The following is a 25,682-nucleotide window of genomic DNA, read 5'->3' as shown; positions in this document are numbered from 1 at the left end:
AGTTCTCTACACTGTGTCTTAAGTTACCAAAAAAAATTTTACCTATTTTGCTTCCTTTCACTATGAAGTTAGATGTGATACAGAAGTATTTTAAAAGCTTGTAAAAGCAGAAGAACTGCAAACATTTCAAGTCCTGTCCCTAATATTAAAGGCTACTTGAACACTCTCATTTTGCTATAAGATTGTATTTGTCATTAAATGACATGAAAAAAGTAACAGTCTCTTTTTTATAAAAAGTTAAAAATAGAGGAAAGGTATACGTAAGGTTTGGGGTTTTTAAGTTTTACAACATATAAAAATAAGTTACACTATATGTTATGGCTTTCTCATTTAGTAGAAGAGTGCCACCATGGACTGAAGCAGTAGATGTTGTAACTAACTCACCATTTTCTCAGACTTTCCTGGTTCTGAGTTATGATTGTGTGAAAAGAAAACAAAGTATTGTGAAAACTCAGAAGCCTCAACAATTTAAATAGCAAGAAGCTCTTGTAGGAGTCGCTCAGAGAAGTTTTTAATATAATTTAAAATTAACATTTAATTTTTAAAATTAATTTAAAATTGAAGTTTTAAGTTAATCTCTTGGCACAAAAAAAGGCCAAGCAAAACCTCCCATGAACTTCAGCAAATTCAGAACTTCATACTGAGCTTCATTTCAGAACTGTTTACACACAAGTATGATACCATTACGCTACTGAAGTAATGACTTCTCCTTAAGGTTTGTTATGTTAATCATACAACTGAGATACTGGTTAGATTTGGTATGCAGCTATCACAAGAAGGCTACAATTATGCTAAACCGACAAGAGGCAAAACTGCAACACAACTGCTCAATATTGTGTTGTCCACTATGAATAAAAAGGAAGCAGGAGATGGCCCAAAAGATGCTCAAGTCAGAAACTGAAAGACTGCATCTACACAATGGTATATTATTAATGTCTGAGTGTACTTACATGTGGAAGTCTAAAGCTGCAGTCAGATTGGACAAGCTATGACAAATAAATGTAAATAAAAAGAATTCTAGTTTCATTGCTAAAGCTGTAACAAAAATCTCAGTGTGTAGTGAAAGCCGTATCTGCAACAATAAAGTTTACAGGAGACATGCACAAATTTCAGTCATACGAATATAATAAGATCATAGCACTGAATCTGGGAATATTTTCAAGCGTTAGTTTTACTCAGGATAAAAGTTGCCAGCTGCATGAAGTTAACCAAATATTGTACTTTCCAGCTCCTTACAAACAAGGCTCCGTATCAGGCAGAGGATGAGCTTTCTCTCCCCTTTTTCTCCAAGAAAAGTATCTGAAAGGCAAGCTACAGTGATTGTTTCTGACATCAGTAAAATAAAGCAGCAGCTAGAAAAGTAGGTATAGCCAAAAATTCTTACAGAAAAGGCATCCGTCCTGGTTTGATTTTGTTTGTAAAAAGGCACTTTATGTATTGCTAGAACTCTGATAATGTACTTATCCTTTTAGTTTTTCTGTTAGAAGGCTGTATTTCAAGGTGGTTAGCATGAGTATGCAAGCATTCTTTTTACAGTGTTTATCAGTTACAATTTTTATAATTATAATTACATGTAGTATCTTGCACCATTTATTTAGAAAAAAAGACTCATGTTCAAAAGAATAGTAGGCCTTCATACAATACTTCAGTGATGATGGATGATCTGTCATAAGCAACACACCACCTGTAGTGAGTTCATGCTAATAAAATTAGCAGTGTAAATCTTTCAGAAATGAGTCCTCAGTCTTCTGTTTTCCTCTCGTAGTCTCTCAATTTCAGCTACTAAGCTTTCATTTACAGAATATCTTTCAAGTAAAGCATGCATTTCATTCTAGAGAAAAGAAAAAAGCCCCAATCAGTTGCTATAATTATTCCAGTTTTACCCTACCCATTTTTATATCCCTTTTGAAAATTAAATAATGTAGATAGCACTGTTCTTTAAAAATTTTGCTAGGAAAAGTAAGATTTTTTTTTTATATACTGACATATAGTATTTTGATCATTTATATATTAGTGAATATTTTATCAAAGGATATTTTGCACTTCTGGATGAGAATCTACTAATAGAGATTCCATTAAAATGTTCAGTACCCAGACAAGGACTTTGTAATGCAGATCAAAAGAACAAAGATTCATAAAAAGGTGAAGCTAAAGAACATAGTTCAGTATGCAATGCAGTACCTATAAGTAAGCTTTCTATTTGAATTCTATCCCTCTTCCTTACTCCAGCCCTTAGTCCTTTCAAAATGACAGCTGAATTTGTCTCCTTTTTGTCTTTTTATAACTCCTGAAATGTGGAATTCATGGTAACTACCCAATGCATATGCTCCCTTTATTTATCAAGCATAAAACAGCTTAACAGATTCCAGTTCACAGTTTCTCCCTCCTTCACATCCAATCCTCCCTTTCTTGTTTGTAATAAGCAAAACTGATTTTCAGTTTTGAGAAGTTGGCATGTCTTGGTATTACTAAAATGAAAACTGAATGTATTTCCCATCATGCTGTTTATACATACCAACTGCACATGGAATTGCTTGATCATCTCCACTTGCAAATTCACAATATCTCGATGGCATGCTTCTCTGGGGAAAGAATTGCAAAAGGTCAACCCAGAGGATTTTTACTATGCTATATTCTTATTTGAAGATATTTAAAAGTATTCAATGTATTTTCTGTTGGCAGACACAGAACAGCCATAGCACACAGACCTACTAAGCTAGTTTTGCATTGCTTTTTGTCATCAAGACTGCAATCCTTTTCCCCTCCATCATCTCAGTCAACATACTTCACCTTAAAACATGTGTTAGCCAATGATCCCCTAGATACAACTCCCTCAATGGCTCCACCTGCTTCAAACTCCACTCTAAATCCATGTTGACTTAACTAAATCCATTTGACTTAACTTCTTTCATGACAACTGGAATGTTAGTTAGGTATCTACAAACACCAAGTAATCTGACACCATCACTAACCGCACAGGCACTGTTAAATGTAAAACTTCACCAGTAAAAATACACACAGTATTCTACTTTATACATGCCAAGCTAACAACAATCATAGCCAATACAAGTCATCTGCCTAGATCGAACTCTTCACAGTGTCAAATTTAATAGAAATTTCTCCTGCTGGGACCAGGTATGAGTGGGGAGGGAAAGAAATCAGCACGAGGTTTCATGAAGGCAGTAAGGACCTTGTTATGCAGATAAATTTACCACCCCAAAATTATCCAGACACTCATTCTGAAAACATGTTAGCAAAGCCATGCATTAACTGCCTTCAGAGACAACAGTTTAATCAGTCAACAAAGCTAGACTTCTGATATTAGGGCTATTAATGGTTTTATTTTCTAACGCAAGTAGAAATTTCTTACAGCAGACGCTCAAATATGTTACAAAGAAAGCATGCCACTGAAAACAAAAATATCCTGCATGAATACCAGTACCTGAGGTCATCCATTGTTTCTTGTATCATATTCTGAATGAAGTTTATTTGGAATGATGTCAGAGGTGCGTTTGGTCTGCTACTCCCAATATTTTCTACTATTTTTTCTGACAATGAACTTGCAATTCCAGCAGCAACCGGTGATGTTATCTTTGGATCTTTACAATTAAACATAAATAAATAATGTTTAAAACAAACAAACAAAAAAAAAAAAAAATCAGTGTCATGGAGTACAAGATTTTTTATTTGTCTTGAGGCTTGTCAGTATTTTATCTCAAATATTACTTAGTAAAAAAAAGGAAAACAGATTTAGACTGAGTCTTTTCAGAGGCAACAGCAGATATTCCAGGAGGTCTAACTGGATTTAAAGAAGCAGCAACATCAGATGTTCTGTTTTCACGTTAAGGCCATTTTATCAGGTTTCGTATCAGTTTACAATCAAAATGATCAACTTACTTGTTGAGGTAGTACCATTTAATGGTAGATCATACGCAGGTTGGGCCTGAGTATTCTTCGCCAGTCTCTCATTTGTATCAGGAGTCTTTACAGCAGTGAATGATGGTGGAGGACTTAAAGTTACAGATTCTGCACTTGATGAACTCGATTGTGAAAGCTGACCCTAAAAATAAGAGCAACAATAAAAAATACTACCTCTACTTATTACAGTTACCTAATTGCACTGGAAGACTTTGTTTTCAGAAATGCACTTGCAAACGTTTTTAAGAACTTCCTCACAAATACATGCTTTTCATTTTCTAGCAAGACATCTTAAAAATGGATTGCTAAAATATTCAAAATTGCCTCAAGTGCACTCAGACAGAAAAGGGCACAAAAGGCAGGGGCCTCTTAATTTGCGTATCAAACATTCTGTGGAGATACTATAAGCATCATTCCTAGCCAACTCAGACTTCTCAAAGTTGATACAAAAGAAGGTAGGGTCTCTGCAAAAGTGTATCAAAGATATCTTAGATGCAGATAGGGAAAAAAGAGGGTGGAATTGACCTAATAAATAACAATCATACTGGTGTAACCAACTAGTGGTCATTCTTGACCTACAAGACCTTCTTGGTTTATAAGAAATCTAGAGGGGGACTTTTTACAAGGGGAAATGGCTTTAAACTGGAAGAGGGTAGATTTAGATTAGATATAAGGAAAAAATTCTTCACTATGAGAGTGGTGGGACACTAGAACAGGTTGCCCAGAGAAGCTGTGCCTGCCCCATCCCTGGCAGTGTTCAGGGCCAGGCTGGATGGGGCTTTGAGCAATCTGCTCTAGTAGAAGGTGTCCCTGCCTGTGGCAGAGGGTTAGAACTAGATGAGCTTTAAGGCCCCTGCCAACCAAATCATTCTATGATTCTATAATTTTCTAGAAAAATAAAAATATTCTTCAGGCTAGCCCAGTTTTGTTCATATAAGCTCTTGTAACCCGAGCTTATTTAAGAGAAGCATACATTTATCTTCCACTGCTGAAGGCCAACACACTCAAACTGCACAACATTTTACAGATCTGTCACTAGTGTGAACAGAGTCACAAAACAAGATTAGATGGGACACTATTACAGAATTTTCCTTCAAGTCATAGTATTCTGTGAAGTTTCTAAAAAGATCACATATAGGCATTAAAATAGCATACCTGCTTTAAGAGTTCTTTAGATTCTTGTTTTCCAAGACTTACTTTCTTTGTGTCTGCCTCTGCATGTTCTTCTTCTTCTTTAATTGTAGACCCTACAAGTGCATGCAATGGGCTGGACCATATTCCTTGTGCACTACTGCCCACAGGGTTTCTTTTCACCGGAAAGGCAGTGGTGAGATGTGGGAGAAAATCCACACCCAAAATGTAGGACTGAAAATCCACACCTAAAATGAAGAAGGAATGGTGAAACACACAGGTGAAAAAAAACAAACACACAGGTAAATCAATCCCACATTTAAAACACCTGCATACCCACAAAAAAAAAAAACAATAAAATCACCCAAAATGCGCCCCACAGAAACTAAATCCTTAAATCCAACTTATGCTGTCACTATCTGTATGAACGCAATAAACCAAGAGAAGCCTCTATATATCACTATAAATTGCATAAAGGAAAACCAGAATCACTTTAGGATTGTACTCTTAATTTCCTGTTAACGTACTGTGTCTTAGCACTTCACTGTGTCAGACAATTTACAGAAAAGTTCAGTTTTTTCATTGTCTGCTTTCACTGTTTGCTTATTTTCAATGGTAGAACAAAATTAGCATGTAAGAACTAGCATAGGCCTTCAAAGGCCTATCACTGTCGAAGAAAAATGTACTGAAAGTGTATTTACCATCTCCTTTTCCTTGAGGATCTTCATTCACTTTGTTTGCAATAGTATCTACAAAATATCAGAACACACAAGTTGTTTATTAAACGAAGCCACACCAATATTCACATCATTGCATTGAGCTCATAATCAAAGACAAATCAAAATACCAAATAGGTACAGTGGCCAGTAACACACAACGTCAAAATGTCATGTGTAGATGAATGATGCTTTACAAATTTCAGTATTAACAACTCACCATCTCTGACTGGAGAAAACACATCTCCTAAACTACTTCGACTGACATTAATATTGCCAGCACTTTTCCCATGATCTGTTTCTTTAGATGGAATCACATCCAAGCTGCAACTATGCGGAAAGCCTTAAAAGGACAATAATGGTCAGTTAGTAATTGATATTTGCCAAAAATAACCTAAGTTATCTCTAAACAATCTCACAGCAATTACAATGCCTGGTAAGTAAAGAAAGCACATTAGAACCTTCTACAGATTCCAGTTAGAGGGTCAACTTTTACTTCCTCATTTGGGCTGGGAACAAAGATTAACAAAACTAAAGGTTACGATACTTATTAACAGAAATAAGATACTCACAGTCCTGTCCTCTTTAAGAGGGAGAGTTGCCAAACTGAGTAATGTGCTCATTTTCAGATAAATCTACATGCTGGATGCAGCACATCTATGGACTATCCGGTGAAATGAAAATTGGCGAATGCACCTTCTGCTAAGAAGGTAACCACAATCAAATTACCAAAATTTAAATTTAATTCTACAAGAAATTTGCTTCACTGGGGCCATTAAGCATTCTAAAGGGGAATTCTGTGACACATGTATTTTAAAGTTTACCTGATGATTCGATATTCTCTGCTTATATCTAACACTAGCAAATTGGAGTGAGGTTACAGTTGTAGACAAAAGAAACCTGTTCCTAGACCTTTCACCATCCACCCTCAAGCCCCATTCCTGACTCAGTCAGGAAAGGAATAAGAAGTTATCTTTTCTATGCATGGTGGAAGGGACAGTCATCTGAAGAATGGAAGCATATCTGAGGTCCAAAAAAAAGCTCAATAATTATTCAGACTACAGTTTTTACATGAAGAATACATGGAGAAGTGAACTGAACCGCTAAGATAACCATCTAAATAACTTTCACAATTTAGTATATTTGACAACCAGATCAAGACTGTAAGCAAGCAGCTATGCTGCCATCACCAAACTGCTTAATCAAAAAGTGCCTAGATTTTGCTTGTATAAGATAAGAACTGGGCAAAAAGCATTTGTGCTACGCAATACATAAATGTCCTGTAAATAAATCACCTGTACATACAAAAGCTTTATTTTGTGCCTTCTTTAATAAAATAACAAACCATTGTTCATAAAACCTTTCTATATACATAGAGAAGTAGTATAGGTGTATGTATACTTCTTCTCCATACTACTTTTTCCAGTGATCAAAATGTGACTTTGTGGATGACTACAATTATGCATGTCCAAGTATTCACATAAACTGGAACCTGAATCAGGTTTAAGTTTTCATTTTTAATGCATTAATATGTCACATTTTCCACACCTTCATATATGTCAGTTGTGTTGTAGGACTGCACTTGCTAGTGTAAGTTAAATAGGGAGTTAAACTTCTAGTTTAAGTGTAGTATCAACCTGTGCCAACATCTACAGAGGATCTACATGGAAAAAGCATAATATAAAATAGGGCAAAATGTCTTTTATATATTATTACCCAGTAAATCTAAACGTAGTAAGTGCCTAAACCAGAGGTCGGCTGTTAAATAGAAGTTTATTGGAAGCCAACTCCAAGTACATCCAAACTTATCATCACATTCTGACTTCATTTATACTTTTGTACTTATAAATAGTCTGGGGCTTTTTATCACAGATATTTTACAGCTGTCTGAAGAGTTGTTTTTTGTTTTAAATATGTTGTCAAATTGCTTAACCGAATGCCCCGTATTTCTCCAAAGTTAAAGGCCATCATCAGGGTATAGAAGAGCTTCCACAGAACAAATACAGTTTGTGATCCCTCATCCGTTACCATTTTTCAGTATAAAGAGTCCATCTTCTGAAGTACATAGAGGTCTTTACTTCTATTGAACACTCAATTCAATGAAAAATATCTGCTTTACTTGATGAGCCTTTATTTTCTTGAAATATTTATATATTACTCATGGTCCTGCTAAGGGGAAACAGCTATTACATCTTCAAAGACAGATAATAGAACATATATTTTAACAGAAATCAAATTTTACACACCATTCAGTAATGTTGATTAGTAACACTTCTTGTACACATAGAAAACATTCTACTTCACTTCGTACTTCACTGCATACCCAAGGGAAGTCATTAATACAAGTCTCTACAGACTGCAGTGGCTTATTGCCTAGTTACTGTTGCTAAATGTATTTCTCCTTATTCAAAAAGCAGAGGGAAAAAGTGTTGTCGCATTAAGTTTGAAGATTTCCTTTTTCCAATAATCAAACTAACAGTGTAACTGATATGACCAGAATTGAATTCAGAACTCCTGAATTCAATAAAATTTTAAGAATACATTTCACACAGCGGCAGAAATTTAGAATAATGCTCAGAATTCTTGTAAAGAACTTGTTAATTTCAGAAGCATAAGTAGCAAGTACAGTTATACAACTAATCATACTTGCAACTATATTTAACATCTTTCCTACCATGTGATATTGGAGTCATGCCTCACACAAAAATACAGTTCAGTTCTCACTTGGATTTTTATACTAGGTTTCTTTTTCCCTGTGCTTTGTTTGGTTGACTTTTTTAGATAAGGCCTGTTACTCCTGCTTATTAATAGAATTACAATTCATTAGCTCTGCATTCCATACAAAAAAGTACATCAAAAATACATCATGTATGTAAACAAATTCTACAGGAAGTCAGAATGCAAAAGAGCTCCACAATATTACCATAGTTTTCTCCTTTAAATACATACTTTTACTTCAAGTCCAGAGTTTTAGACTTCACAGGCCTAACGCTTGAAGTAGCTCACACTTCACTTCCCACAGTCTCATAGTCTGTCTAACCCAGCAGGAGAGAGAAAAGAAGGTGCAGGTGCACATGCATGCACATGCAGTTCCTTCAAACAAATGCCCTTCCCTCAATGAAATTTGTATACTGTAATGGTCAAGGTACAAAATACTCCTTTCACCTTCTACATTATGCCTAATATTATTGCAAGAGCAGGAAGAGGACACTACCTGTTTTCTCCTGAAGAACCTCTCCTCCCTTATTCTCTTTTGGCAGTGTCACAGATGAAACTGTTGCTGACACCTGAGAGGCAGCGTTTTTTATACCAGTATTTTGAACTCCTCCAAGATTACTACCAGCTTTGACTTCTACTTTTTTGGATACAGGTTTATTTGAAGAACTCGTAAGGTTAGACTGAAAAAAAAAATAGAGAAACAAAGAGAACAAAGAGAAGTTATTATTCCTTCAGCTAAAAGCAAAAATGTAAGCGAGTATTTCTCCTTTGAAATACTAAAAAAAACCAAACCCAACCCTCAGTTCAAGTTGCAAAGGTTGCCTAGGAGATATGCCTTTACAAATATTTAAAAAGGTATCTTAATGTCATTTCGAAGAACATGGGAAAGATCTGTATTATTTGAATACTGTGTGGACCTGCAAAATAATAGCAACAGAACTTAAGGTAACAATGCAGTGTCCTGGCATGAGCCAATTTTGATCCTAGGTTTAGGGATAAGAGGTAAACAAAAACCACAACAAACTAACAAAAAAAAAAAAACAAAAAACCCAAAAAAAAAAACCCAACTAAACAGATTACATTATTAAGGGCTCTAAATTGCAAAGGAATAGTGTTGTGGTTTAAACCCAGCTGGTAACTCAAGACCATGGAGCCACTTGCTCACCCCCCTCCTTCTCCTCCCACTGCTCCCAACAAGATGGGGAAGAGAATCAAAAGAATGTAAATCTCATGGGTTGATACCAGTAACTAAGGTATAATACAAAACTACTACTACCACCAGCAATAATAATAATAATGATAAGGGAAATAACAATGGGAGAGAATATAAAACTAAGAGGGGAAAAAAAAAACCACAACAAACAATAAGCAAGTTATGCACAACACAATTGCTCACCACCCGCTGACCGATACCCAGCCCTACTTGAGCAGCGATCTGGGCCTTCTGGGTAACTCCCCCCAGTTTATATACTAGGCATGACGTGCTATGGTATAGAATACCCCTTTGGCTAGTTTGGATCTCTCTGCTTCCTCCCAGCTACCTGTGCCCCTCCTTGCTGGCAGAGCATGAGACTGAAAAGTCCTTGATTATGGTAAGCATTACTGAGCAACAACTAAAAACATCTGTGTGTTATCAGCATTGTTCTCAAACTGAAGTTGAAAACACAGCACTGCATCAGCTACTAAGAAGAAAAGTAACTGTTACGGCTGAACCCAGGACAAACAGTCAACCACTAGCAGTAAGTGTGCTAGAAGAGAAGTAAAGAACCCCCTTCAAAGGTTCTCCCTATCTCCACTGAATGGGCAGTGGGATTTCCGGCTACAGCAGAGCCTAATTAAGTCTTGGAGGAACCTCTTAAGCCTTCTCTATTATTTAATGAACTTTACTACGTATTTATACCTGCAAAAGAGCATATATAAGACCATGCAAAATACCTGAAGACAGGGAGCTGTGTGTCTTCTTCTTAAGTGGAAGGGCCACTGTAGACCTTTCTACTATCCTGCCTACGAATGAGTATAAGGTGCCACAAACCAATCTGCAGTGGCAGCATAATCACACCAGCAAATTCAAGACTAAAGTTTCACTCAATGAACAGAGTTGGGGGGGAATTCCAAATTAAAAAAAACTTAAAATGGCACTGAAGACCAAGCAGTTTACAATTTCTGCGCTCGTGTGAACCACTTTGGTTGGCATCATTAATGCTTAGAAATGGAATGCTAACATTTTCTTTTAAACTTATGCTAAACTTTCATTAATCTACATATTGACCAATAAAAAGGAAAGGTTTTTACCTTGGAAAAAGTGCTACTGAACTGAAGACGTATGCATTTCACACAGCCTTTGTGAGCAACAACTGTTTTCACTGGTGATGTCAGTTGTCTTAAGTCATACTGGCAGATTTTTCCCCGGGAACATCCTATAGCCAAAGTAGTACCATCAGGCATGAAGTCTACTGTTGTCAGAGGAAAATCAGCTACTATTGTTGTCAGTAACCTTCAAATAGGAGAAAGGACAGGATAAAGAAGCTTTTAGTGTTCAAAAGCTAGACTTCAAAACAGAGTATTTAAAAATAAAAGTGTTCATAATTCAGCTACGGGTCAGTAGTTCCATTTCTCTAGTGCCGAGTAAATTCAGGGAAATACCTTACAGAACACTGGATTAGGCTTATACTACACATTCCTGCTTAACAGCTGGAACGAAAGCACAGCTCACACCAGAACCATGAAGCCCCTTGTCCTACCCTCTTATTACATAGTCCCATCACCTATGCCCCATGCTTCCTTCTTTTCAAACCAATACTCTATTTATTATCTATAAATACCATATTTAAGGGAATAATTATTCACCGTGAGACTGGTGAGACATTGGAACAGGTTGCCCAGGAAAGTGGCTGCCCCATCCCTGGATGTGTTCAAGAACAGACTGGACAGGGCTTTTCAGCAACCTTGTCTAGTTGAAGGTGTCCTTGCTCATGACAGGGGGGTGGAACTAGATGATCTTTAAGGTCCCTTCCAAACCAAACCATTCTATATAATATTTAAGGATTGCTATCTCAGCAGCTCTGTGCACCACAGTTGTGTCTTCTATCTTGAAGCAGAAAAACAGATGAGCTAAGCTCAAGGGCATGAAGGTCCTCACAAGCTGTACTGCCCCTTACAGAAGCTAATTGCTCTGAATCAACAAGAAAAGCCCCCACACAAGCTCTGCAGAGTGGTCACTTGTATGCAGCACCTCAATTAGTTGCCACATGCCTTGGGATTTTTTAGTTGTTTATTTGGGGGGGTTGTCTGGTTTTTAAATAAAAAAGCAAAATGGACTATGGCACAGGTTCTCCAGTAGTATGCCAACCACTTCAACCATTCTGAATATGGTCTGAACTAAATGTTTCACTTTATAGTTAGGCACACCTTTTCATTTCACAAAAATCAAATAAGGATCCTTCCAAAATCAAAAGGTCTTTAAAATACTCACTTTTTACTTGAAGTGTCATAGAGAATAATTCTTTTATCCAAACCTACAGTTACAAGCAGCAGCTTATTGACTGGAGAAAAGCAGATTTCTGAAGCTGGTGCTTTATGAGCATTTTCAAAATTATGATATGGGTTCTGGCTATTTACATCCCATAGAGTTACATTTCCACTGTCAGAAACACTGCCCAGCAAGGATTTCTTAAAGGATGAATATTTCAAGTGTCGAACAGGCTGTAAAACAGACATAAAAAGTGAAGTGTAGTAACACTATTAACACCATACTAGATTATTTTCTGAACACACAAACACATTAGAAATACAGATGTTACATTAAGTTAAAGTAGTTTAGAATGGCTGGCCACTCTGAAAAAACAACATGTGTTTTTAAAAAAATCATTTTTCATTACTATGCCGCTTTTGCTGATAGAGGGGCAGATACTTTTTTTGCCCTTGTACCAGTATGGGGTACCATTCGAGCTGATCAACAAAACAAATGGCAAGGTTAAAAAAACCCAAAACTACAAACTTCTAGAAAAGTTTCTTGATTTTTTATCAAATATCATGCCATCACACACACTACAAAATAACCCACACCACATCTAAAATTAGAGAAGTGGAAAGCTACATTATTTTACTGATTAGTCTCCTGCCAAGAATGTTAAACTTTTTAAACTAATTCCCTTCCACTGATTTAAAGTACTTGATATAAGCCAATTAGATAAGACAGACTCCAGAGTTACACATGTAGATCCTGCAGAAGAACACTTTTGCATGTTTTATCACATGCAGCCTTGCTATCCTAGAACCATGTAATTCAGGACCTTAACTTGCCTTTCAGAAGCAGGCAAGCATTTTGTTTATACCATATTGGTTCAGAGGATGTTTCAGAAACTCACTGCTCTAATACTACCTTACAATACTTAATCTCCAGATTAATTTTATTTATGACCCATTTGCACCAATTCACTCCTGTGCCAATAATGCCCTTATACTTAAATTGCTTCCAAACTCCCCAGTGCTGCTTTTTCCTGTTTTAATAAACATCGACACCTCACTTTCTTTCAGGCTTTATTCCACTATATGCAATATCAAATACATAGCCTCCAAAGACTGTTTTTCAGTACCATCAGTCTCTTTGAAGCTCTCACAGTTTGTATCTTTCTTGCATATGGGCAACCAAAATCTTATATGATCCTCAAAACATTTTGCTATTGCCTTAGCAAAGGCAGTAATACTTCCTCCGTTTTATACTGTAAATACGTATCCCAACATACCCTAGATTGCATTTTCTTTGTTGTGATTCAGTTTGCTCAGGTTGCTTATTGCCATTTTATGATCAAGCAGCCCGAGCCCTTCTTTCTCTTGGGACTTTTCAAATCCTAGTCTAATAAGAAAAGCCTCAATGGTGATGTCTCAATTTTTATACTGTGATAGTTGTTCCCATGTATATTATTTCAGTCCTTTATGGACACTGACACAATCCTCTCTTACGGACAATATGTTCCAACTGTGTCTCATCAGAGCTCTACTCTTCTGTCATAACCATTGCTGAAAACATTAAACAAGATTAGCTGCTGCTAACCTGAACAAATATTTTCTTTCAATATTACATAACGTCTTCTTTCCTACAGCCTATTTCTTACCCCTCCTTGATCCTTTTCTAACCTACATCCTCTTCTTCTCACAAGACACTGAAACAAGGCTCTACTCAAGTCCAGCTGGATGAGAGATGTTACATTTTCTTTGTCTGAAAATGCTCTCAGAAAACTATTATATTATTCCAGTATAGACCACACCACAATGCATTGTACTGGATTTTATCCTATTTCTCTCTTTAACTTCATTTTAATGGAGATGTGTTGGCTCATATGCCTCCAACATAGCAGTTGTATTGCATGTCTCACTGGAAGCCTATTTGCTCCACAAAGCAGCACCCTCAACTGCGTATTCAAATAAGACGGAAGATGACTATTTATAATCAATATGGTCCTCCACTGACCATGGAGACATTTTTACTAGCATTTCCAGTTTGTTTACATTAAAAAAGTAAATACTGAGTGACTCAGGAATAACAGCTTCAATTACGTAGATGATTTACATGACAAACATGCCTGTCCCTCACAGTTCTCTCAATTCTTCACCTCCAAATACCTTCCTTACTGCCTCTGGCATTTGTTCATGTTCCATTTTCTCACTCCTCCGTCCTCCTGCCCACCAAGATTACTTTCTCCAGCTTTCCTCAAGCCTCCCTTACTGTCCAGCCAAGTCTCCCATTTCCTTTTCTCATTTTCCCTTTTAATCTCACAGGCCCAAGGCAAGTTCTCCATTCTCTTTCATATACATCCTTCCCCATATTACCTCTATTCCCCACTTCCCATTGAAATCATGGTGTTTCCTCAGAACAGCTTAAAAGTTCAATTTCAGGTTGCCGATGAAGGATATGTGAGGAAGCTCCTATTCACTCTTCACTTTCACTGAATTAGGTTAGCAACAAACTTCACTTGCAACAATGCAATTTCTAGATGAGACCCATGGAACAGAGGTGCTTAAATTCGAGTACACTTTTATGAGACAGTCAAACGTATCCCTGACTATGCTACATGTTGAAGTTTCAAACTCTTGCCCTGACAGCTGAAAGGCGGCATGAAAGAACCTCATCTCTGAAAGGCTGCTTGACAAGATAAAGCCAAAACATTTCATCTCCCAAACGCAAATCAATTAATTTGAAGTTTTATCTTTAAGCTTCACAATAAAACAGCCAAACAAGGAACAGTGCACTTCAGAAAATAGTTGGCCCATTGCTGAGAAGAACTTTCTCACCACTGGGAAACAAGCAAAAAACCCAAAGCTAAACCAAGTGGTCTAGCATCATTAATTACCTTATTTAAAGATAGTATAGTTTCTTAATCTCCTTTATACCTTACTGAGCCTTGTAAGTGAGAAAGCAGATGTAAATACAGTTGATAGTCTTCAGCTTTTAAAGCTATTTTCACTGTACGGAGTGACCAAAACTCATCACACTTCTTTACAAATTAGCCAGCTGTTCAAACAACTGAACTAAATCCTGTTGCTAGGAGAATACCACCAGGCAGTGAAGACTTGAGCAAACATGTTTTGAAACAAACCTTAATTCATCCTCACAACAGCAAGCAGATAAGAATCTGGGAGTCTAAATAAATGCCAACAGCAAAGACAAATTATGGGATTTGCAAACAACTCTGTGCAAGAACTCAACTTTAATAAAGCACAAAGATGTTTCTAAATCAAAATCAGTTAAGAGAATATAGGCAAATGCTCATATGAAAAGAAAATTGTTTAAAGGGACAGAAAGCACTGCAACCTCGGGCTACTCTACTACTTTTAGAGTCTACCCAGTATCAGAAATTAACTGGCAAGGAAACTACATCCCATCATGGTGAAACAAACACAGACAAGCTAAATTTTGTAAGGTCAGTTTGACCTCACATTCCCGAATTGTAAATAAAAGTTACTAGGGAGAGGTGACCCTTACTAAGCCAGACGCTAGTGCCAGGATCAAACAGGACAATACACTGTGTATCTATTCAAGATTACTCTTAGAAAACTGGGCCCCTGAACTATAAATCAAGTAAAGGCTTTTTAAATCTAATGGAATTACACTAGTCTCCAGATACTTGCTTCAGTGCACAGTTAACCCTGAAATTCTTTAAAAGTACCAATTAAACCCCCAAACAAAAAATAAAGCTATTTTTGCACATAAGAAGAAAGATAATTTTTAGGATATAAAATAAGCTGATAAACTGGGACATCCAAGTAGTCATCTCATTACGGAATTACAGCTCAATTCCATTTTAAATTAAGACTGCAATCAAAGAACTGCCCCCCTTTAGAAAATGTTATAGACCCTGTCAGAAGTGAACAGTGGCTCTGTGCTTGCAATTACTTTGATTTAAAACTTCAAATATCTTTATCCATCTTAAAGGTCACTCAGCTTTGCAGTAGGCCTCTTGATCTCATCTACCAAAATAGCTATTCATTGCATCACTTACTCCTAATCACTTTTTGGTGGAAAGAGTCAAATATATCAAACAGGTTGATGTAAATCATCCTCATAAGAGTTTCTTAATTTTCCAATTAACTAGCAGCATAGTCCCTGCTCTGGATACTCATCTCAGCCATGTAATCCCACCATGGATTTCCCTGTAGCTCCTGCCTCCTCTTCACATATTTCATAAGATCGTAACAATCCAATCAGAAAAATGAACTGACTATACAGATGGATTTTTAAGATCAAACCAAGTATGAAGTACAATTTTGCTTCAATGAGACTGGTGATGGATCAGACACTGCAGCACCTAAGAGCAGAGAGAGTTTGAATTTAACTGAGATTTTTCAACAGAAAGTATACCACAATTCCCATGATGCTATAAAGTTGTAAGAGATTTTTCACTGAGTTAATGCTGTTCATGCTAGACAGGAGAGAAATTTAACTTCACACTCTATCTGTAATTGAGGACCGAAAAAGCTGTTGCAGTAACAGAAAATGAGTAAGTCAAAACTTCAGTATTCCCTGAGACATTAAAGGTCAGGTTTAGGACCAAAGCAATGTTTCTGCATCCCCTAGGCAGCTCCTACCACTGTAAAAATGACTTGGTAATAAAAATAAAAAAAAAAAAAAAAAAAAAATGAATGCCTAGAACATAAGCATTTGGCTGTGCCTAAGACAACATTCAGACTAAGAACACACACTGGAACTTCTGATGGGACAATACAGCTCATTTACTACCGCAGGTGCTCTTACATCAAGGGAATTCCCCTACTGACATCCAATAATTCTCCAGTATCTTTTGAGCCTGCAGAAAGAAACTGCAGTGTAAAACCCTACCAAAGCCCTTAAGTAGTACACATGCTCTGTGTTTATCTTTTGTACAGTTTTCCTTCAAATTACTTATCCAAAATCTTACCTAAACACCTAAGTAGGTAACATAAAATCTCATTGCTTTTCTCTTTCAGCATCTGTGCAATTTTGATTCCAAATTAAATGAATTTATTATTTCCAAATGCAGGCTTATATTCATCCTTACTATACAGATGTCTTTGTTCAGCTGTAAATCTTATTACTTTGGGTAAGTCGGAACCCAAGCTATGTCTCTGTTCTTCGCAACAACATATATTAAGTCATGCACTGAAATCCTGCTTTGCTTTGTAAAGCCAACTGTTTTTCATTCAGTTCTAACATATGTAGAAGTTTCTTCTTGAGGAACCAGAGCCTACAAAGTAAAACTTGCTATAACCTATATATAAGTAAAGATACTTGAGAAATTTGCATTTCAATGTTGACTATAACTGAAGACTAGAATACACACAATGGTCTGGTTTTTCCTTTCCGTAAGTGCACTTTTGAAAATTAAAAGGAAACAGATTAACAAAACTGAAAAGCTCTTGATACATACTTTCAATTTCTAAACACTGTGAATTAAGGCTTTGTACCTGAAAAGAGCTAAATACAGATAGCCTACCTGACGGCTACCATAACCAAAGGGAGTACTTGATAAATTGGTGGTAACACTGTGTAGGATAATTTCACCACTCAAAGATCCAGAGGCAATGTAGCTATCATTCCCATTATATGTAATACATGTGACTTCATCTTTATGATCCTGTGGGGGAGCAAGGTTAGAAGGAGATGGTTAAAGACATTCAGGATAACCGTATTTCTTCCTAATCTGTGCTTTTGCAGAAGAACTTCAAGCTTGATGGTTTTTTTTTCTGATAACCTGTAACATTTAAAAAGATTAAGAGTTATTATGGAATATCCCAGGAAACCGCAGCAGAACATACTGACAATCAACCATTACATTTTAACCACTGCTTGTTTTCAGAAGATTGTTTTAATAAATTAGTAAAGATGATGCTGTAATTATATATGATACTTCAGTAGGACAACCACAGAGATATCTATGACACGTCATTAATGTTATTATAAAAGTAAAGTCTTCCAGAAACCAGTGATATCTGAATAAATTTTCTGTTAATCTGGTGTACTACAGCCAGCTTTCCCTTCCATCACTTTTTAGTATTAACACATATATTTACCAAAAAGCTTTTCAATATAGTCATTTGCAATGATGACACGGTGTTTACTGAATATACTGGGGAAGACAATCAGGTACTTTTAGCCCCAAAAGGAGGAGATATTTAAAGTACTGTATTAGCTAGTCAGTAGTTCTGTTTCAAACTGTAACTTTAAAAGTCCAGGGAAAAAATAAAAATAAAAAAAAAAAAACAAAATCAAAGCCAAAGTATTATAGCCTCTATAAACAGGGAGAGCAAATCATCTACTGAAGGCATCACGGAAATATACTAGACCATCCTAAGTTTTGTGCATCATAACAAGGTTTTAAAGAATTCATACTGGATCAGTTAGAAGATGACAACCATGTCCCAGTTTTGCATAACATTAGTTCTACTACTGTATTCTACCAATACAAAAGTGTTGTCTGGGTTGATATACCAGAAACAGCAATTACCTGAAATGCTGCCCTTGGAAAAGATCCTCATCAGAGAATATCAATACAAAATTCCAAAAATAAAAAGACGATTCTTAAAAGTTAAACATACATTATTATAGAATTGTGCTCTGTAGACATCAAGTTAAGAATGCTTGTTAAATTAAACTTAGTATTTACAGCACGTAAAGAACTTAAGCAGGAGAGATGTAGGTTAGATATAAGGAACAAATTCTTTATTGTGAGAGTGGTGAGGCACTGAAACAGGTTGCCCAGAGAAGCTGTGGCTATCCATTCCTTGGCAGTGTTCAAGGCCAGGTTGGACGGGGCTTACAGCAACCTGGTCTAGTAGAAGGTGTCCCTGTCTTTGGCAGGGGGCTTGGAATTAGATGATCTTTAAGGTCCCTCCCAACCCAAACCATTCTATGATTCTCTAAGAACACAAAATTGAACAAGACATTTAATGTGTGCTTGCTCCCATCTATGAACTTGATTCTCCAGATACATGACTTAGAGAAAGCGTATTTTTTACAGCTGGCAGCAAAACCTGAAGTTATGAAAGCTACAGTGCTTCCTCAGCCAAACTTACCTTAAGGCTACGATAAACCTTTCTGGATTTCAGATCCCAGATATTAACTGTGTTATCAAGGCCTCCACTTACAATATATGAAGAACTAGTATTTAAGCTTACACATGTCTGGTTTGCCTGATAGAGAAGGGGGGGAAAAAGAAAAAAGTATGTTAAAGATACTTAAGGGACTTATGAAGCCTATTTAAAAGCACAGTGATTTGTGTTTTCTTCTTCATTAACACAAATAGTCCCACTGACCAACAGCGCTATTGGTACACTACAGCCATTTCCCATCAAAAAGCATTTAAAATACAGTCCAGTTTGAACATAAGTTTAATATACTTTAAGATCTAAATAAATTAATTAAGAAACTCCTACTTTCCTGTTCAATTTTTTCGCACCTTTTCCATCAATATGCATTTTCCCTTTAAATTACAGCCCCCTAAAATGCAATCATAAGACTTCTATTCCAATACAGAGTCTTCAAAAAGAAAATGCTAAGTTAAAAAAAAAAAAAAAAACACTAAGAAAAAAAATCGCCTCCTTAAAAGAAAATCAGAAAGTTGTCTAAGTCATGGACTTCACATTCCCTAAACATTACAAAGAATATTATAGCAGCAAACCTCATAATTTGATAAAGTGATTATTTTTAAAATAGCTGAAGTACCAGCTTTTGGAAAAAATGTCAATCTTAATGATAGACCTAGATAGAGGACAAATTATTATGCAGTTCTATCATGTTGAAAATTCACTTTTAAGTTCCTGAGATTTGAACGAAGAAAACACAAGCCCATTTAATTATTGACGTGGAAAAACTGAAATGATTCCATTAGTAACAGATCAGATTTAGCGAAATCTCCAGGACAAACACTCCACTTTTGAAAGCCTATGCTTCAGCAACCTTAAGGCCAGGTTTGAACACCTTCTCAGAAAGTTTCCAGTCCAAATTAGCATTAGAATAGCTATCCAAAGGAATAATTAGAATGGTTTAGAGCACTAGCAAATCAATCAAGTAACCAGTCAAGATACTCTCCTAAAACTGAGTCCAGCTTTCTGAAGAATTTTTAGTGCCACATTTCCATTTAACAGGGAAAAAAAAAAAAAACACCTTAACAGAATTTCATGTATTTCCAAAAGATGGCACACATACGCCCTTAGAACAACCTTCATATTGACTCATGTTTTTCAATGTACAATTCACAGGCATGCGTTAATACTGACAATTCAAGCTGGAACATGCAGTTCAAACTTGAGCTCTGCAGTCACCTACATCAAGTTTGTAGTAGATCTAATAGTAGATCTAGTCACTAGATCACCTAGATCAAGTTTGGACCACTGGCTGCCTTGCACTATCACACTGGAGCTCAAAATGCCAATTCCCATAGCATAAAGCTATACAAGCACCACATGCTATTGCAGAACCGTTATTCTCCCCCATTCATATGTATTTGCCTGTACACAAGGAGATGTTTTTACATGTGTCATAACTCTAACAATACTAAAATTAAATTCATCCCAATAGGCAGAACAGATGCAATACAAACAAAAGGTAGAGTGGGGAAAAGAAAACAACAGGGAACCACAACTCATACTTACTCCTTCAGCTATTTCAAAGAGTGGAACAAGTTTGCTTTTACAGCTTGAAACAACTATTTTATCACCAGCAGCAGAAGCAGTGGCCAGGTATCTATCTTAGTCACAAGTTAAGGACCATAATTGTGTTATACTGGTGATTAATATAAGCAACAGCAAGTTTCCCTTACTAAACAGAAGACAGATTGGCTAAACAGTCTAAGGTACTGTACCTTGAAGGGACCTAGAAATAGAAACATAAGGCTATTTTCCAAGCTTTCATTAAGAAGCTCTTGCATTAACTACAGCCTTTACTTCCCAGTATAAGGCAGCGCAATTTCTGTCAGAGAGAAGAGAAATATTTGACACACATTATTTAAGAGCTCTTTACCACTAAGACAGCTTAACCAGCCTACATTTTTGTTTCCCTACCACCCCGAAGTAAGAGCCCCATTTATCACTACAGTCCAAAGGAATGTCTAACAGAGTATGGATTTAAGGAACAGTCCTGTTTGTGACAAACCATATAGTTTCTAAACTACAATGGATGTTTGTTAATTTGTCTCCCTCTGTACTGAGGGAAGAAAAACAAAACCCCCAAAAGAACCTTTTATGATACCAAGCACCTCAAAGTAGTAAGAAAAGCCTTCAACTGCAGAGCATGGAATCTGCCCCTGAACCCACACCAAACAAATTGAGTAATCATTTAGACCTGCTCCCTGTATGTCTCCAGGCCAATGCCCATAGTGATTTTAGATTTGCTTATTTAAGAACATACAGGTTAACTGGCTGGATTTAACACCAAAGAACTGGCAAGCAGATTAGTGCTTCCTATTGCTTTCAACATTTTAAGGCACCGTTTCAGCTTACAGAATCATACAGAACCAAAATCAGTGCTTTACCCCTAACAATTAACAAACATTCAAAAGCATACGGAGTAAGAAACTTCATTGTTTCAGTTTTAGGGGATGAAGAGGAGACTAAACAGAAAAAAGCATAACAAGACAGACTGTCTATAGCTAAAATTTATTAAACACATATAAGTGTATATATATATATATATAAATGCATTGCCTCTATGCTTCAATTTCTCTGCAAGCTCCATCGCCAAAACATTCATTTGAGCTCTGATTGTTCTAATTTTTTCCTCATCCATCCACTTACTTGCGACTTAGAGGATAGATATTCATAACTTGCAGGACTTAACTGTTATGTGCCAGCATCCTGTCTTCCTTTTACATCAAGATCGGACATCACCACCTTTTCCCATGACAGCCATACAAGCTGTTCAGCTGACAGTACACCATTTGCATTACTCATATATTCACCTGGCACCTCTCATCCTCCTGTAATAGGCCTCCAAGACTGAGGTGAAAGGTCTGAATGGACCAGATCCATTCTCATGCATAAATCACCACCATCCTATGAATGTTTTCCTTCATATCCAACACGTTTGGGCTTCCTCTGTAAATGCTACAAACAGCACAAAGAAAACCAGTGCCTACAGAGTAAATGGTAAGTATATGCTATCAAAGCCTATCAGAATCAATGAGAAGCTGTTCAAGAACAAACAACATCTTTCACTACAATTTTCCTCTCTACACTATGAATAGAATTTTACTACACTAGCAGTTGTTTGTTCAACCTTGCCAGTAAATTAAGCACTGAGTAGAAAGTGAATATTGTAATCAACTACTGAAGAAACAAATGAGTAAGATTTACAGTTGGTAGGCAATTCAAGCATATCATAATCATTAAAAAAGTGTTAGCCTCCTAAAGGAAGAGAAACTTCCTCAGAAGCATTTACCAGCATGAGTTGATTTTGTAAATCGTTTCAACACAGATAGCCGCAAAATTTTCTTGACAATATACACAAATCTTTTCGCACAAGACTTCAAAACTGCATCAAGGCTGTGATTCACAGACACTTTAACATATGTAATAAATAAATAAACTACTGAGATTTTACAGAACATCCACAAAACTACAGTTCAAACTGTAAAGGATACTATTGCTGGCCCAACACAGCGAGCTGACTGGATGTGTGGGGGTATGTGGATTGAACTGCTCCACCACAGTTAGAGATAAGGAATCCCAAATTTTAATGTCATCTCCTGATGAAGCAAAACGTACACTTTCTTGCATGGCTGCACCTGGTTTTGCAAAAATAAATTAAAAAATGTAAATGCATACGTATATAAAGTAAAATACGCAACAAGCAACTTCAGAAGTAAAAAATATTTTAATCTATACCATCTAATACTATTTTCTTGGTAACACGAGCATTTATTTGGAGTTACATTATTACTACAATTCATCTGAGTATACTGCTGAAAGCAGCAGACACTGCACACTCTTGTTACTTGAATTCTTACAAGTCTGCTTTCCTCTTCACAAAGGAAAAGCCATTCCCTCCGGGGCATCACCAAGAGACTCGAATGATGCTGTCTCCACAGTTTACAGCTGCCAGGCACGAAGCCGTGAGTAGTTCAAAGCCTCGTTTTCCACCAGTAGATGGAGATACACAAGCTAGAATCAAACCGACTGTTGCAGGGGAAGGCTGGAAGTTTGGACCTAAACGACTCACTTCGGCGTTCGCCTCACACTGTGGAGGCATTCGAGAATCCTTTAAACGAAACTTTTAACAGTAGAATACGAGCCCAACAATCACATTTCAACGCAGCTTACACAGCGCTATAAAACAAAAAGATCACCAACAACGTACGACTACTTGTTTAGACTGACACCATTTTAAGTTAAGAAGCCAAGTTAGCAGATTCCAGGTCTGTGAAGTTTATGTTCAGCTTCTTACTCTGAGTAATTTTAAACTAGCAACAAACAAGAGCAAAGACTCTCCTTCACTTGAGAGCCTTACTACCTTTCAGCCAAAAGTTCCAGGGACGTTTCTACATAGCTTTAGGCCACTAATCCTCACTGCCGAGAATGGCACACAGCACTGACAACGTTAGCGAGGTAACTCAAGCACCCACAACCGCCCGCGCTCGGCCGTTGCTCAAGACATCAGCCCGCGGAGCTACGCCCCGCTCCGCTCCCAGGCTGCTCCTCCAGGCTCGCATGAGCCGTCTCTCCGCGCTCAGCACTTTCAGTCCCGCAGGCCGCGGGACAACCGCTCCGCGCCGACACCACCCGGCCCCGGCCCTGGCCCTGGCCCTGCTCCTGCCCAGGCGGGCCCCACGGCGGGCCTCCCTCCGTTCCGCGCTCGCCCATCATCCCCCGCCACTGCTGCCCACCTGGCAGGGCGCACACCAAGCCCAGCCCGCACCCTGGCCCGGCACGGCACGGCACAGCCCGGCGCCTTCCCAGATGTAGGGATCGGGCCCGGCACCAGGCGCCTGCGACCCCGATTGGCTCAGGCCCTCTCGCTCCCAGTTCCCTACGGGGTCCGTATCACTCGCGGCCAATGAGCGCCCTCCCTCACGCCCGACTTTCCGCGCCGGATCCAACTTCACAGCCCGACCCAAGAGCCCCTGCGCGCCTTCGCGTCCCCCGGCGGCTACGGTGGCCGGAAGGGGAAAAGCAGCAGCCGGGAGCCCGCCTGTCTCGCCTGTCGGGATGGGCCCTGGGGCCAAGAGGCACCGCCAGGCTCTGAGGCAGTGCACGGGCGCGCCCGGGCAAGGACCCGGCGAGGGCCTGGCTTTGTTGAGCGGGCCTGCCGGAGGCACGGCCTGAGCCCGGCTGCCTGGATGGGGTGCCGAGTTCCCGGCTTGGGCTTCTGGGGAGACGGGCACCGGCACCGAGCTCCCCCCCGGAGGCTGCAGGGGAAAGGTGGAGCCGGGCACATGCTGGGCGACGAATCCGTTCTGGTCTCCGCTATAGGATAGCTTTGAGTGGCACCGAGTGTGGTACCGGCCACATCTTAAATGGTCACCTCGGAGGCAGGGGTGTGTGTTCAGTACTGAATAAAAAGCATGCGGCACAGCCCACCCGGTCCTTATTCTTCACTGGGACATCTTGGTGGCACATCATATTTATTAATTAAATAGTATGATTAAATATAAGTTATATACGATATCAATTATACCTATTGTAATTAATACATTCCAAACAGAGAAGTTTCTGATCTGAACCTGTCAGCTCAGGTCCATGGAATGGTTTGGGTCGGAAAGGACCTCAAGATCATAAAGTTCCAACCCCCCCACCATGGGCAGGGACACCTCACACTAAACCATGTCACCCAGGGCTCTGTCCAACCTGGCCTTGAACCCCACCTGAGCAACCCATTCCAGTGCCTCATCACCCTCACAGTAAAGACCTTCCTCCTTCTATCCAATCTAAACTTCCCCTGTTTAAGTTTGAACCCATTTTTAAGTACAGCATGCTAACATACCCGTTTGTCACATACCCTGCTGCGCCCTTTGTGTTTACTTGCAGTAACAGCAAGTAACTGAAAACTGGTACATCTGTATCTTGACTTGGAATACAGCTGTTACTCTGGTCATGCGGAACTTTATAGAAGGAGCGTTTGTTTTTATTACTTTCATCTGGCAAAATAAAAGCACTTCCTCAAAGCTAATATGTATTTTCACTGCTTCTGCTTCCTAAAGCTAAGTAGAAAATTATTCAGTAGAAGATTGTCTTTAAAGGGGTATTAGACATGAAAACTAGCAAAACTTTCTACAGAGATCTGGTTTCAAATGAGTCTTCACCTTGTGTACCCTCAGAATTGGTAGATTCACTTTCCTTTGCCAGTGAAGTTTTGATTTCCCAAGTTAATTTAATTTCTAGTCTGTATAAGTGAACTCGGGGCAAAAAAACCCCTTCTTGTCATTGTTATACAAAATACCATTAGTATTTCCCTACAGCAAGGAGGTGCATGTTCTTATTGTGTCTATTAATCCTCATTAACCAATCACTAGTCGTTTTTAGATCATCTGTCATTTGTTATCTGAGTCTTAAGGGATCTACAGCATTCCTGAAAGTCTTCTACCCCCACTACACTTTACTCTCCTGATTTGACTTTAAACCAAATGTTTTACTTCTAAGGCCAATACTCATTATTCTGTTCTATATTCAATACACTGAATGTAAAGCTTTTTCTTTCCTGTAACATTATCCTTTGGCTTTTTTTCTTCTCAC

The 25,682-nt window shown here is 38.0% G+C and overlaps 1 protein-coding gene across 4 annotated transcripts; it reads right to left on the bottom strand.

Annotated features, from left to right (window-relative positions):
* Positions 1-1,107: 1,107 nt before the first annotated feature.
* Positions 1,108-23,987, bottom strand: NEDD1 (NEDD1 gamma-tubulin ring complex targeting factor). Of its 4 annotated transcripts, none has more exons than XM_065670929.1 (15): positions 23,837-23,987; positions 22,595-22,738; positions 20,610-20,704; positions 19,032-19,148; positions 17,453-17,593; positions 11,956-12,185; positions 10,776-10,977; positions 8,980-9,163; positions 5,986-6,108; positions 5,751-5,798; positions 5,074-5,297; positions 3,898-4,060; positions 3,443-3,599; positions 2,516-2,582; positions 1,108-1,831 (listed from the first exon to the last, which is right to left on the bottom strand). In XM_065670929.1, exons 2-15 carry the CDS (start codon positions 22,728-22,730, stop codon positions 1,727-1,729), a joined length of 1,992 nt encoding a protein of 663 aa, XP_065527001.1. In that variant the 5' UTR covers positions 22,731-22,738; positions 23,837-23,987; the 3' UTR covers positions 1,108-1,726. The 4 variants fall into 4 exon arrangements, with proteins under 4 accessions (XP_065527001.1, XP_065526978.1, XP_065526967.1 ...); XM_065670906.1 differs by having other exon boundaries at positions 5,116-5,297; positions 23,837-23,918; XM_065670895.1 differs by lacking the exon at positions 23,837-23,987 and adding an exon at positions 23,464-23,558.
* Between the last annotated feature and the right edge of the window lie 1,695 nt (positions 23,988-25,682).

The sequence above is a fragment of the Lathamus discolor genome, chromosome 1 (genome assembly GCF_037157495.1).
Source record: "Lathamus discolor isolate bLatDis1 chromosome 1, bLatDis1.hap1, whole genome shotgun sequence".
In the NCBI taxonomy this organism is placed as follows: domain Eukaryota; kingdom Metazoa; phylum Chordata; class Aves; order Psittaciformes; family Psittacidae; genus Lathamus; species Lathamus discolor.
The sequence above is the reverse complement of the archived record's forward strand: the minus strand, read 5'-3'. Positions and strand labels throughout refer to the sequence as shown.

Excerpts from the sequence above, each read along its gene's own strand:
- NEDD1 (XM_065670929.1), bottom strand. The coding sequence starts at position 22,730 with ATGCAAGAAAGTGTACGTTTTGCTTCATCAGGAGATGACATTAAAATT. Across the intron at positions 17,594-19,031 it reads AGGTTTATCGTAGCCTTAAG|GATCATAAAGATGAAGTCAC; the intron begins GTAAGTTTGGCT and ends GCTCCCCCACAG. Across the intron at positions 5,298-5,750 it reads TCCTCAAGGAAAAGGAGATG|GTGTGGATTTTCAGTCCTAC; the intron begins GTAAATACACTT and ends TCTTCATTTTAG.